Source organism: Manihot esculenta, chromosome 12 (genome assembly GCF_001659605.2).
Source record: "Manihot esculenta cultivar AM560-2 chromosome 12, M.esculenta_v8, whole genome shotgun sequence".
In the NCBI taxonomy this organism is placed as follows: Eukaryota; Viridiplantae; Streptophyta; class Magnoliopsida; order Malpighiales; family Euphorbiaceae; genus Manihot; species Manihot esculenta.
Genome location: NC_035172.2, coordinates 17,651,829 through 17,667,355, shown reverse-complemented (window position 1 = coordinate 17,667,355; position 15,527 = coordinate 17,651,829). Strand labels below are relative to the sequence as shown.

The window sequence follows — 15,527 nt, the reverse complement described above, 5'->3', positions numbered from 1 at the left end:
TGCCGTAACATCATCATATCATATGAGGACTAAAGGATCATCCAATAACCAATCCACATCAACATCATAAATGCAATGCAACATATTCGTGAAATTCTAATGCAAACAACCTAATCCATCACATGGCATTCATGATGCATGAACATGCTCAAAACTTTATAATTTATTTACTTTCGATCGTAAAGGTTTATTCTACTCACCTCTTGGCTAGCTCTGACAATGACTGAAGTAGCTGACTCACTGCTGGGGTCCTCGGTTCCTCAAGTCCGAACCTACACAGGTGGACTCAAATGAGGGACCAAACAACTAGAACATAATTCTAAACTACTCCCCAAAAACCCCCTAGAACAACATGAAACAATCATAGAAAAACATGCAAAAGAAGGCTGGACAGGGCACTTTCGGCGGCAGGTTCGACGGCCGAAAGTCCCTCTAGAGCCGAAAGTCAGGCAGGTTCGGCGGCCGAAACTCCCAGACAGTAACGACCCGAGAATCGGACCGCTACCGGCGCTAGAATCCAGATCGGCTTAAGGCCGCCGGGACCCGTAGCAAGCCTGACATATAACCTGTAAACCTGTATAATCCCATACATGATCAGCAACATGCATAAAAATTTAAAACTTTTCTTTCATACATCCAACTCAACCTGAACATACATTACATAACTATAATCATGACCCCTCTGTGGGATCTCAACAATGCCCCAAAGAGCACTATAACATGAGATGAGTTGGCTTACATCTGTATCATCAAATATTTAAGATCATGCATCAACAAGGGATTACAATACTCATAGGGTCAAGCACATCTATAACCTCAATATACATCATTACATACATACTGTAATCTCTACATTACATCATAGTACATTTGTCATGTCCACAATCTAACTATTACATAAACATACTTCAAAACTCTGGCTAACCTCCTGGTCTACCCTGTACCTGCACAGCTGGGGTTAGGGGAGAGGGGTGAGCTACAAAGCCCAGTGAGCAGAATAGTGAAATCATATATTAAAATTTCATGCCATTATGTAATGCAACACATCACAACTAATCACATTTCGGATGGTATTGTCACCAATAGTCCTCTACATAGTCCAACTGTGCCGGGACGTAGAATGGGTACAACCGGTCTTTCTCTTAACATAACATATCATACAGTCCAACTGTGCCAGGGACGTAGAATGGGTACAACCTGGGCTTCCTCTTACATCGTGCCAGGGACGTAGAATGGGTACAACCTGGACTTCCATACCATATCATGCCATAACATCATCATATCATATGAGGACTAAAGGATCATCCAATGACCAATCCACATCAACACAATAAATGCAATGCAACATATTCGTGAATACTAATGCAAACAACCTACTATATCTCATGGCATTCATGATGCATGGATCATGCTCAAAATTCATATTTCATTTATTTTAAAACTTAAGGTTTATTCCACTCACCTCTGGCTAGCTCTGACAAACTCTGTAGCAGCTGGCTCACTGCTGGGGTCCTCGGTTCCTCGGGTCCGAACCTACACAGGTGGACTCCAATGAGGGACCAAACATACATAAACATAACTCTAATATACTCCCCAAAAACCCCCTAAAACATCATGGAATAATCATAGGAAAACATGCAAGAAATGGCTGAACAGGGCACTTTCGGCGGCAGGTTCGGCGGCCGAAAATCCCTCCAGAGCCGAAAGTCAGGCAGGTTCGGTGGCACCTTCGGCGGCCCAAACTCCCAGACAGAGGCGAAACTCATGCATGTTCGGCGGCACCTTCGGTGGCCGAAAGTCCCAGACAGAGACGAAAGTCTCTTTTCGGGGGCAACTTCGGCAGCCGAAAGGCCTGCCTCCCCAGCCATGTTCGGCGGCCGAAAGTGCCTTCGGCTGCCGAACCTGGTTTTTGCCAAAGGGCAGAAACTTGGCTCCTTTATGCACATTTGCCTCCAAACTCTCAAATCATGCATAAACTTGTTCTAAAACATGCATACATATCATACATCACACCTAGGGGTCTCAAACTATCAAATACCCCAACTACAACACTTCAAACACACAAAAATCAACTCACATTGTTCATCAAAACATCAAAACCCATAAACTCATCAACAAGCCTAAACAAGCATCTCTACCCATAAAACAACTTAAAGCTTGTTTAAAACACATAACAAGGGTGGATCCGAGCTTACCTCTTGAAGAAACGAGAGGAAAGGCGATCCTAGCTTGGAGATGGAGAGATTGAGCTCTTTGAACCTTCAAGTACCCAAAACTTGCTCTTTACTCACAGATCTTCAAAACAGAAGTTAAAACCTGTGAAAATCATGGAAGATCTAAGGAAAATACTCAAGATCGAGGGAGGGGTGGCGGAGACTCACCTTGGCCGACAACGGGGTAGAAAAAGCTCGCCCGTGCGGACCTAAGGGACCCTTTTATAGGTGGCTGGCCAAGCCACGTTCGGGGGCCGAATGTGCCTCCGCATGCATGCCATGTTCGGCGGCCGAACTTGAGTTTCGGCGGCCGAACCTGGACTTCCCTCACTCATGCTTTCGGGGGCCTAACGTGCCTCCAAAACGCATGCATGTTCGGCGGCCGAACTTGACTTTCGGCGGCCGAACCTGGGTTTTCCTCCAAAGACTTTTCATGCAAAAACTCATTAAATTTCCATACTTAAAACCATGAAATACCTTAAAACATTTTATGAAAACATGCTTCTACCCTACTAGAGGCTTCCGACATCCGAGATTCCACCGGACGATAGGAATTCCGATACCGGAGTCTAGCCGGGTATTACAGAGACGAAAGTCTCCTTTCGGGGGCAGGCTTCGGCAGCCGAAAGGCTTGCCTCCCCAGCCATGTTTGGCGGCCGAAATTCCTTCGGCTGCCGAACCTGATTTCTGCCAAAGGGCAGAAACTTGGCTCCTCTTGCCTCCAATGCCTCCCAAACCTTATAAACATGCATAATCCTATTCTACAACACACATACTCAAGTATACAAGCTCCTAGGGGCTTCAAACTATCTTAAACCCCATCTACAACACATCAAACAACACAAATCCAACATACATTGCCCATAAACCAACATAAACCCAAAAACTCAAAAAACCCTACACATGCATTTCTACTTCAAGAATCAACTTAAAACTTGTTAAAAACATGTAGTGAACTCAAGATCGGCCCTTACCTCTTGTAGATCGAGAGGAAAACGACCCTAGCTCGGAGATGGGAGAGATTTGAGTTCTTGAACCTCAAAGCTCAAAAACTTGCTTTAAACTCGAAAATCTTCAAAACAAGGTGAAAACTCATAAGAAAAACATGAAAACTCAAAGGGAGAAGCTCAAAACAGAGGAGGGGCAGTGGAGAACTCACCTTGGCCGAAAACGGGAAGAAAAGCTTGTCCGTTTCGGCCATGGGGTCCTTTTATAGGGCTGTCCTTACCACCTTTCGGCGGCCTAACGTGCCCCCACAACGCATGCAAGTTCGGCGGCCGAACATGAGGTTCGGCGGCCGAACCTTGGCTTATTCAAACAAGGCTTTCGGAGGCCAAAAGCGCTCCCAAAACCTCCCCATGTTCAGCGGCCGAACATGACTTTCGGCGGCCGAACCTGGCAAAGTCTCCAAAGCCCTCCACACTCAAAACTTGGATTTATTTCTCTTAAAAACCATAAAACACCTTAAAACATTTTATGAAAACATGGTTTTACCCCTTCTAGAGGTTTCCGACATCCGAGATTCCACCGGACGGTAGGAATCCCGATACCGGAGTCTAGTCGGGTATTACACTCATTCAAGAAGGAGGTGGTCAAGTGCTTTCCGGATGAAGACTTTGCTTGGATTGATGAAATCTTTCTAGAAGAGGAGGAAGATGATGACTAGAAGAAGGAGCAACCTAAAAGCAACCCTACCAATCGAGTCTCTGTTGAGAACATAGCTGAAGTAGATAGCTCAAATGTATTAGAGGCTCGAGAGGAGGAGACTGAAGATGTTCCTCCTTCTCTATAATTTCCTTTTATAATAATAAAAAGTTTATTTCTATTATATGCTTCTTTATTTTCTATGCTCAACACTCAACCAAGTAGCAAAATAACCAGCACAGTCACTTTACTGCTCTTATATCAATCGTCAATTTGACGTATAGGTCAAATGCCTTATAAAAACCATTAATCAAGACTAACTTCTGGTCATTCAGCCTGGCGGTTACTTTTCTCACGGCCTTGGCTTAAACAACTTGAAAAAATTATTAGCAGGACCTAACACCCTACAATCGGCCTACCAGTTACTCGCCTTTCGGCCTTGGCTTAAATAACTTGGAAAAATTATTAATAGGACTTAACGCCAGATAATTCGCTTGGTGGTTACCCACCTCACTGCCTAGTCTTAACATGCCTTAAATAATTCTAATTAATGGGACTAACACCTGGTCGAGAGCTTGGTGGATACCCGCCTCGTGGCTTGCCTGGCGGATACCCGCCTTGTGGCTTTGGCATAAAATGCCTTAGATAATTTTATTAAGTGGGACTAACACTTAGTCATGAGCTCAATAGATACCCATCTTGTGGTCTTGGCATAAAATGACTTAAATTATTTTATTAAGTGAGACTAATACTTGGTTATGAGACTGGTAGATACCCGCTTTGTGGCCTTGGCATAAAATGCCTTAAATAACTTTACTATTTAGGACTAACATCTGATCATGAGTCTGGTGAATACTCGCCTTGTGGTTTTGGCATAAAAGTTCTTTAAAATTTAATAATTTGGACTAACACCCGATCATGAGTCTAGCGAATATCCGGCTTGTAACATAAAATGCCTTAAGAGTAATTTTACTAAATGGGACTAACACCCGGTCATGGGCCTAGCGGATAGCTGCCTTGTGGCCTTAGCATAAAATATCTTAGGAGTAATTTTACTAAATGGGACTAACACTTGGTAATCAACCTGACGGTTACCCCCCTCATGGCCTTGGCATAAAATGCCTTAAATAATTCTAATTAATGGGACTAATACCCGATCGTGAGCCTGGCGGATACCCACCTTGTAAGTTTGGCATAAAATGCTTTAGATAATTTTATTTAGTGGGACTAACACCCAGTCATGAGCCTGGCGGATACTCACCTAGTAGCCTTGGCATAAACTTTCTTAGTTAATGGGACTAACACCCGGTATTTAGCCTAGTAGTTACTCACTTCGTAACTCGCATGGTAGTTACCCACTGATCAAGCCAAATTTAGACCCATTTTTCATGTTGTTATTTATGTTAATTTACACATTTTCTACCTAATTTTGTGGGTTTAATCTTATTTTGCAGAAAATGGTGTAAAAGGGTAATTTGGTAAAAATGGCCTTAAAACTGCCCAAAAGAGAACAAAAGAGAACAAGCCTGGTTTGCCCAAGTCCGTTTGTCTAAACCAAGTTGAAGCTGAAATGGGAGAAGAATGATTTGTTGTTTGACCAGACTATTTGCCCAAACAGACTGGGCAAACAGACCCGTAGAACAGAGGTAGTGTGCAGACAACACCCAAAACAGACTATTTGATCGAGTTGTTTGCCCAAACAACCCGGGCAAACAAGGCCTCTGACAGTAGACAGCAGAGAAGCGGGAAATTCAAATTTCAAAACTCTAAGAATTCTTTTCCTCCCCAAACACGTGAGGATAGCTCAGCAAACCTTCAAGACACCTCAGCATTCAATCCCACATATTTAGGAAGCCAAATCTCAAGAAGATACACTTGCCTTCCAAGAATTCAAATCCAAATAGGAAAAGAACTCCAACAAATCAAGAAACTAAGGGCTGCCCTATACAACTATAAATAGAGGACAGCAAACCAGCAAAAGCAGGCTCCTAATCGGAAGCCACACCAGCAGCTGCGCGCGCCATTGCCTCCGGCCCTTCTTCCTCTGTCTTGTTTTCTTTCTTTATTTTCTTGTTAGTTTCAGCCATGAGTGGCTGAAACCCTTTTCCTAGTTGAAGATTAGGTGAAACTTCAAGTTGTTTATGGATTGTGAGATCTGAACCTATTATGTTCTTCTTTTATTTATCAATATTTATGCAATTTCATGCTTAATTCCATTGTTGCTTTGTTATTTAGATTAATAGGGCCCATTGATTCTTGATTGCAAAGTAATAATTTGTTAGTTTGGATAGTTTTAAGTCTGTAATTGCTTGAATTATTCAAACACAAGTAACTCTTGGTGTAAAAACCAAGTAGATTGCATAATCTAGCAAGATCACCATACGTTTGGGTAGCTAGAATTAGGTCTCTCTATTTCTTAATGCAATTGACAGTTGTATGATGCTAAAAGCCCAAAGGACGTTCCTTGGCAACTTGTTGATTAGTGATTAATTAGAGGATGTTCCCTAGTTAATCTATGCTTAAGGAGGGACATGGTGGTGAGGAGCATCTTCCACCTCCATAACTAATTTATTGAGTGAAATAAAAGAATATAAGTGTCGATGATCAATCCCAACAACTGAAGTGGATCAAATTCTTCAACTAGAGCTTTTCTAATTATTGAATCTTCTTTACTTTATTATTTGCTTTACTTTGCTATTTTTAATTCTAGTCTAATTCATCAATCTCAAAACCCCCTTTTTTATTTTATTTTTAGTTTATTTACTTGGTCTTGATAAGAAGAATAGATGATTATCAATTCTCTGTGGATTCGATCCTTTTACCACTATCTACAGTTGTAAAATTATGGATAACCAAAAATGTTATTTTTGACCGGCTTCGACAACCGCACAGTCACCTACCTTGTGACGTTTTTCTTGTCTCCATGCTTTGATTCACCCATCGTTTCTGATTTAAATACCAAAAAAAGATTGAAGAATACATCATAGTTTTATTGATAACATTTTCATAAATTACAAATATTCTTTTAAGAATAATTAAAAGACTCATTCGTCTAACTTGACCAATTTATAAGCACTAGGATGAACAACCTCAGGAACCTTAGGGTCCCTTTCAATTCTCATCCAACTCACCAGTCTCGGCATCCCCATTTTTACGTAGACCCTTGTTGCCATTTGATCATCCTGCAATTACGTGAATAACCCCTACGGGTTCATTTTCATCAGGATCGACTGGTGCTCTTACCTCAGGTTTTGACCTATTTTTTCTTTGTCTTTTACAACAAACTTTTGAAGCATGCCATCCCTTATCAATCTCTCAATTTCATCTTTTATTTGTCGGCATTCTTCTATAGTGTACCCATTATCCTCATGAAATCAGTAATACTTTGTACTGTCTCGCATGCCTAACTTGTCCAGATTAAGCTTGGCGGGCCACTTGATCTCTTTGCCATTTTTTTTTATTCACATAAGTATGTGTTTTCGTGAGTCATTTAGTGGAGTATAGTTTCTAAACTTACCTCGATCACTCCTATTCTGTGACATTGGATAACTCCTTTCACTTTCATAACTTTGCTTATATGGCTTTTGAGTCTTACCCTAGCCCAATTTCTTATCCTTTTTCAATGCATGAACTTTATTATCCAGTTGTATGTATTTTTGAGCCTTATCCATTAACTGTTGATAGGTGGTGGCTGGATTCTTAATAAAAGAATCCATGAACTTGATATTGTGAGTTATCTTCTTCAACTCCTCATACGTTATTTCGTAATTTAGCTCTTATACTTGTGTCGCTTTGAAACGTGAAATGAAACTCCTTAAAGACTCACCCTTTCCTTGGAGGATCTTCCGGAAGTCAAAGGATGTTTTTTAGGAGATATGCAGGTGATAAATCTAGATTTAAAAATTATAGCAAACTGAGTAAGTCTTAAATAGAACTTGATCTCAGATGTTGGTACCATTTTTGAGCTAAACTTGTGAGTGTGGATGGGAACACTTGACATAGCACGAAATCATTAACATCTTGAACCTGCATCATTGTTCTGAAGATTGCCAGGTAACTCCTAAGGTCTGTTGTTCCATTATATTTATCCAAACTTGGCAGCTTTAATTTCGTAAGGACGGTTTCTGCAAGGATTTCCTTCGACAAGGGCGAGGCATTGTCCAGGCCGTAGTCCTCCTCCTGCTCCTTTTAGTACCTTTGCATAGCACGGACCAGCTTCCAATCCACGTATTTTGGAGCCTCGTCCAATGACTCTTCATCCTCCAACTTAGTCTTCCCTTTACACTGTATTTGGATTGCTTCCATTTGAGTCCTTGGGGTCTTAATGGAAGCCTCCTCCTTTATTATGGGAGCCATAAATGAGGCCTCCTCTCGAGCCTTATATTTCTTGAGAATGGCCTGCAGCCTTTTTATGTACTGGTGATGTGGAATCTAGAATCAACTCGTGATCAAGTACCTCGAACACACACTTGACAATGAACGAGTCTTAGATAATTTTTAAAGGTTGCTCTACCACACCCCTAATTAATCAAAGCGATTAGAAACAAAAAACATGGAGTGATAAACTGGTTAGAAATGCCACAAGAAAACCTTGATAAGTTTGCTAAATATGGAGGTACACAAAGAAGACTAATCTTTCTATTAAGAAAATCAAAATATTATTCATAACATCATCTCTCTTAATTAATTCGTGGTTGCCACTTTAAGAGTGTTTTTATAGCCTCCAAACTCTAACTCTAGTGTAGGAAAATGTAATTATAATAAAGGAAGAGTATCTAGTCAAATAGTCAAACTTAGATTATATTAAAGATCTTTTTCCTAAATTGTCTTGGAGAAATCTCCTTCCTAAATAGGTTGCATGAAGTGGCTTCTAATATAGGCCAAATTAATTTAAAATAAATCTCACAAAATACTAAAATAAAAAAATAATAAAATTGGTCTAAGTGCTATTCGGCCATATATGCATTACGCGATCTGAAATTGTATTGTGTGTCCACATCTGTTGAAGAGAGGGTGACTTATTTTCTCATTATCCATGCTTTTCAAATATAGTTTTTATCTCGTAAGTCTTGAATTAAGCGATGATAACTTGATTTGTTATGATTTGGAGCTTCTATATTGAATCTTTGAAGAGTGCGAAGACTTTAATGTACAACTTATTGTTGAAAAATCGTGTCATTCACGTGTTCGCATCAACTGGAGCATTTGCTTGTTATTCAGATTGTTGAAATCTGTTTCATTGACCATAGAGGGTGTGTTTTGTCCACTGCCAGTGATGGAAGAAATGATGACCCTTTTGTTGACAGCAAGCTTAGCAGCAGTTTGTGAATTATCAGCCATTTAGAGAATAGAAGAAAAAAAAATCTTTTAAGAGAAAGCAAATAGGAAACCAGATTTAATCCAAACGAACATGAAGAATTCACTAGATTTTTCAGCAACGGAACCAAATGATGTGGTTAGGAATAAAGCTGAATTGTAATTGGTCAATCTGTAAAAGAGAAGATGTGAGGTGGTTGATGCTTATGGTCAACCACTCCGATACTCAAGTCAGTATCTGATAGGATGGGTGAATGTAATGAATTATTTTTTACCTTGAAATGAGTGTGTAAGAATGCGTATTTTGATTTCTGTGCACATTTGCTTTTATACTGTAAGAAGATAAAGTTGGTTATCGAATCTTCTGCAAATCCGACCGGTATTGGCTAGTGGATGGATCCCGTATTTATAGGTGTGGTGGGGAACTGTTATATTATATTCGCTAATAGTAACTTTCTATGAACAGTGAGTCTGTATGTAGAAAGTGAGTCTTGGTGAAGTACTGAATGTTACGGTGTCCTGATCTTCCTTTCTATGAGTGAGATCTACCTTGATCTTTGTGCACATTTGCTTTTATACTATAAGAAGATGGAGTTGGTTATCGAATCTTCTAGAAATCCGGCCGATACTGGTTAGTGGAGGGATATCGTATTTATAGGTGTGGTGGGGATCTGCTAGATTATATTCGCTGAACAGTGGGTCTGCTCTGTAGAAGGTGAGTCTTGGTGAAGTACTGAATGTTACAGTGTCCTGATCTTCTTTTCTATGGATGAGATCTCTGTAACCGGGTGTTAGATTATTAGATTCTTGCAACGTGACTCTATCTTATAATAACAATTCATAACTTATATTGAATGATTATTACTCTCTATCAAGATCTGTCACCTTATATGTATAAGTTTTATACTGAAAATTAGCATACGTATATTCACGTTTATCCATCCTAAGTTTTAGGACCATTGTATATTATGTTTCAAAAGTATATGTTTTATACTAAAATTTAGTATATTTAATAATATATCTAACCTTGAGATCGTATTAATTAAATTTATGAAATTACAATTAAGTTAAACTTGTTATAAATATTGAAGATCTTAAGCTATTTTGTTCCATAACACTTTTAGGGATTTCATTTTGAAATCGTTACATTGGATATCATAAATTTAAATAGTCTTTGAAATCGGGCCATATCTATTAATTTATTTTTTTTGTCAATAATCATTTTTATTACCAAAGGTGACTGTACAATCAATAACGGTGTATATAGGCCTCTCTAATAAACTTCAGAACAGCCCTAGAGAACGATCAAATCCAGTGGAAACATCACATAAGCATTTCTCACATTGATGGAATTACACACCCACATTTCCTATTCATAGCAGCAACCTGCAGGTGCTTAATATAGAATCCAACCCTTCAACCCATTGCATTTCCTTCATTCATCAACTTTAATTTTACACAATTGCTGATTTTATGAATCACCCTACTTGCATTAGTAGATTCATGATTAAAGATCCACCTATATATTTCTCTCTTGCCAAATATAATAGACAGCGGCATTAAGAGTCACTCTCCTCACATAATCTTAATTTTAATAAAGCTCTGAAGCGAAAAATAATTAATTTAAAAATTTTATTTTTATTAGTTGGTATTGGTAAAATCTGATAAAAGATTATTTAGATTCCGTCAGAAGTTTTAACTAATATTATTTAATTAAGACGTTATAAGAATAAATATAGGTTAGAAGATAGAAAGTTTTATTGAAATTTTTCAAAAATTGAAAAGTGAGTTTCTATCAGCTAAAAGAAGCTATTTATAATAAAAAAAAAATCTTAATATGTAAAATTATGAAAATATCTAAAATACTAAAAAAATAATTAAAATGTAAAATTAACCTCTAAATGATAAAATTTTCATATCGAATTTTGTGACAGGTCTGCGCCTTTTATTATACTTTTGAAAATTGTGCGTCTCGAAATTCTTTTTTCGAAAAGTTATCGTAGTTCTCCATTGGACGTTGACAGGAAAAATTAGATGCGATCCAAATCTGTCGTAAAATCTAATACTAATTTTTTCATGTCAAAATCACATCAATAAAGTTTCATTTGAAAAGAAGAGGCAAACTCCATATATTTATTAACGAGTGTGCATATGACCTCTATACGTTCGAGTAATCCCACAATTTTCAGAACCTATAGCAAGAGATACCATAGATAACACTATTATACAAAAGAAAATCTAGACAGCAGATGTGCTTACAGATATAGTTGTTCATATAGTTTCTATGGGTATCTAGCTAAGTGATCCATATTGAAAATTTGTTTAATGGATGCCACTACATAAACTTACAAAGAAGGTGAGAAAGATGAAGGTCTAAAGTTAATTTTTTTTTAAATATGCTACTATTAAAATTCAAATTCTGTAATTTATATCTCTAAAAATAATGTGATATCATTAAATTAAAATTCAAGATAATCAATCAGTTATCAGACTACTTATTATATAGAGTTTATATTAACAGTAATGTAGTGATTCTAAATATTTTGGGATAAAGTTTGATTATTTCATATGAAATTTGATTTATCATTGTACAGCAATTATATATTGCCGAATTTTTTTTTTAATACATATATAAAAATTTTTTTATTCGGATTGTTGTAGAATGATCTTGATTGATTGCTATTTAACAATTAGCATATTTAACAAGTTGATTGCTAATTTAGTATTTCTTATTATAGTGTGAAGTAATGTTACACTTACCATAGTTATAAGGATTTGTTCCATCGTAGTGTTTAATTAGATTTATTTCCTCTATTTTATATAATATCAATCTCTTAAGGAAATAGTTTAAGTATTTACATATAACTCTTATTCTTCCTATGAGCTACCTAAACCCTAATCAACTCTTCACGATTTCGCTTTGTTATTATTATTATTATTTATTTAAATATTTATTTGCAGTGGCCATCTTTTCGTGTTCTCTTAGACAATTACTTTGCTCTAATCTTCTTGATTTCTTTTTCCTTAATATTTATACAAACATCCCCTTTTCATTCCCAATTCAAAATTAAAAACAAGCTCATGCAAGGTTTGTATTTTATTACTTAATTTTCTTGCTGAATTATTCTCTAGAAACTTTTGATTGAGTTGATTTTCTTGGAAAGATTAATTCTTTTTATTAATTTCTTTTTTTTTTTGTTATAATTAAATTGATTTAGAGGATGCAAAGAAGTGTTAGCAACAGTGCTAACAGTGGCACGGCGGCTCATCCGGCATGTGCTTCGTGCAAGCATCAAAGGAAGAAGTGCGGCGAGGATTGCATATTAGCACCATATTTTCCGGCGGAAAGAAGCCGGGAATTTCAGGCTGTTCATAAGGTGTTTGGAGTAAGCAACGTTATGAAATTAGTGAGGAGTGTTAAGGAAGAAGATAGAAAAACAGTGGCAGATTCTTTGGTTTGGGAAGCTTTTTGCAGACAGAATGATCCTATTTTAGGTCCTTTAGGAGAATATAGAAAAATCCAGGAGGAACTCAAGTTGTACAAAAACCAAACCCAAACCCAAAACCAAAACCAAACCCAAACCCAAACCCAAATTCTAAACCAAAATCAATTGGTGCAGCAGCAGCAAGGAAGCATGATTTACAAGGGAACTCCTGGGATGGTAGCTTGGAACAATGGGATTAATGGAGTGAATAACAAGGGAATTGAAGGAGGATTGCCTACTACTACTACTAATAATAATAATATGGTAAATTTTAGTCATGAAAATGGGAGTATGATTTATAGTAGCTATCCTTTAAATTATGTTCAAGGTCCAGAAAAAATTATGAAGCAAGAAAAAGATGTGAGTAGTCGTCTTCTTCCATTGCAGCCACAGCAGCACCACTCCATTGCTACTGGATTCAATCATCAGCAACAGTATTATCTTCCAGGTAACTATTTTTTTAATTCAGTCTAAATCATAAGAGTCTTATACATATAATTACTTATATCGTTAATTGTCCATTGATGAGTGTTTGTACACTTCAAAATTTTTCGTCCATTAATCCAAACCCTAACTTAAAGATACATTAGACAATTCTAAGCTATAAAAACTCATGTCATTAATTGTCTACTGATGGGTGTTTGTACCCTTTATATGATCGCTTATAAAATTAACTATTTAAGCACTCACAGGTTAATTTAGTGGTAAATGTATCTGAATAAATATGAGAGATATCAAATTCTATTTCTCCACTCCCCAATCTCTATTTCAAAAAAAAAAAAAATTAACTATTTAAATAAATAAATAAAAATTACACAACTATTAAGAATTTATAACTTCTAACTAAGTTGTATTTGTAATTGAGATAAATTTTGTAAATGAGTTGAAAATACAATTAGAAAGAACAGTACAACTCAAATCCTAAAAGTGTTAGAAACTTCATACAACTAAGTTGAACTTCATAATTGAGATTAATTTCTTAAAAAAAATGAATTAAGTCACAATTACTAAAAATTATTGGTGCTTATAATAAAAATAATTTTAAAAATAAAATTTTTAGTTATATTTTTATGACAATAATAGCAATTTCTAATAATATATTAATTTATTTTAGCTCTTATATTTAAATTATTTTTAGAGTTTTTATAAATTAAAATACTTAACTCTATGTCATTATAATCTAAATAATTTTTTTTATATAATAAACACATTAAAAGACGTTGCTATTTAAACTAATTATTGGTTCTTGTAATAAAAAAGAATAAAAATAATTTTTAATAATAGTAATTTTTAATTATTTTATTATTATTATTTTTTATTATGATAATAATAGTTAAAAATTATTAAGCATTACTTGCGAATTAAAAATATTGAAAATCTATAATACATCTATATATAATATGTATAATATATAATATATATATATAAGTGAAAAAGGAAGTGGAATATTAGGAGCGTCAAAAATACCCATTAAAGTTTACTTTAATTATAATAAATAATTAAATTTAATTGGCAATTAAAATTAATTTAATATAGATGATAATTATTCAATTTGATTGTAGAGTTTGTATAAATTTAAAAAAAAGTATAGTTCTATTTATACTTAAATTCTATTTTATTATAATAAAAGTAAAGTTCTATTAAAAAATTAAATAATAATAACAATAATAATAATATTAAAAACGTTGAGAATTTTAAATCTATGAATAATAATTTCAACTAAAGAAAATGCTTAAAAAGAAATTTAGTTTTTAGATATACAAATACTCAAAGTAATAGGAATAAATTATATACAAAAAAAAAAAAATGTTTTAGCAATATATCAATTGAATTTAAATTGAAACAGGTAAAATTATTAATGAAATTTCAATTAAAATATAATTAAATTAAATAAAAATTATAATATGATTAATTTGTAATAATTATTTTAATTAATATTTCTATAAGAATAATAAGTCGAGGTGAATGAGTAGTGTTTTTTTTTTTTTAAATATAATTTAGCATGTACATATATTTTATACTATAGTATCACATGTGATGCAACTATACCATAAAATTTTTTTATTTTTTCCTACTGAGCATTAAGCTGTACGATATTTAATTATATTTTGATAATAAATAATTCCTTAATTTATTTTCAATTTTTCTTTACCCCATACAGGTAATTTTATACTGATCATTAAAATTATTTGTTTAAATTTTTAATAATATAAATATTTTGTGATATCATATTATAAATAAATTAATTAAATTATAGATCACAGATTTCAATGTAGTTTGATTTTGATTTCATATTATTTCTGTTTTAATGTTTGATTATTTTCAGGGCAATTTGGTTCTATGAATGGGAAAACGATTGACAATAGCATATGGGAAGGAGGACCATGAGAATTAATTAATTCTGATATACGGTATTGATATCATACATAAAATAGTGTTAATATTTATTTTTAACAGATTCATCTAATCTCTTAATTGTATGATGATCACCTCATTATTCTTATATACAGGGAATTTTCCCTAATCTTTTTAATTTAGTTACTTCACTTTGTATTGTCTTAAGCTTTCTATGGATGATTTCTCTGTGTTCAAATCAATATTGTTTGCTTAATTTGATACCAAGTGCCGTAATTGAATTTTAAGAAATCCCAGTATATCTTAATTTCCTATTTGTTTATAAAAAAAATAGTAAAGGTAGTTAGGTTATTCCCTCTTTCTAACAAACCATTATAAGGATCAAAGACAATCTGTCTTGTTCCAGGGCTAAGAATTATAGTTCTATTTCGGTGCTCTAGGCCTTTCTTCGATTTCTAAGAGCAAGAGTTCCCATGAAATTAGGGAAGGTCGTAGATCATTTCTTTATATCATG

The 15,527-nt window shown here is 35.0% G+C and overlaps 1 protein-coding gene across 1 annotated transcript; it reads left to right on the top strand.

The window, feature by feature from the left end:
• Positions 1-12,394: 12,394 nt before the first annotated feature.
• Positions 12,395-15,046, top strand: LOC110627564 (LOB domain-containing protein 2). The gene is made up of 2 exons (XM_021773913.1): positions 12,395-13,106; positions 14,985-15,046. The coding sequence occupies exons 1-2, from the start codon at positions 12,395-12,397 to the stop codon at positions 15,044-15,046; spliced, it is 774 nt and encodes a 257-aa protein (XP_021629605.1).
• Positions 15,047-15,527: the final 481 nt, after the last annotated feature.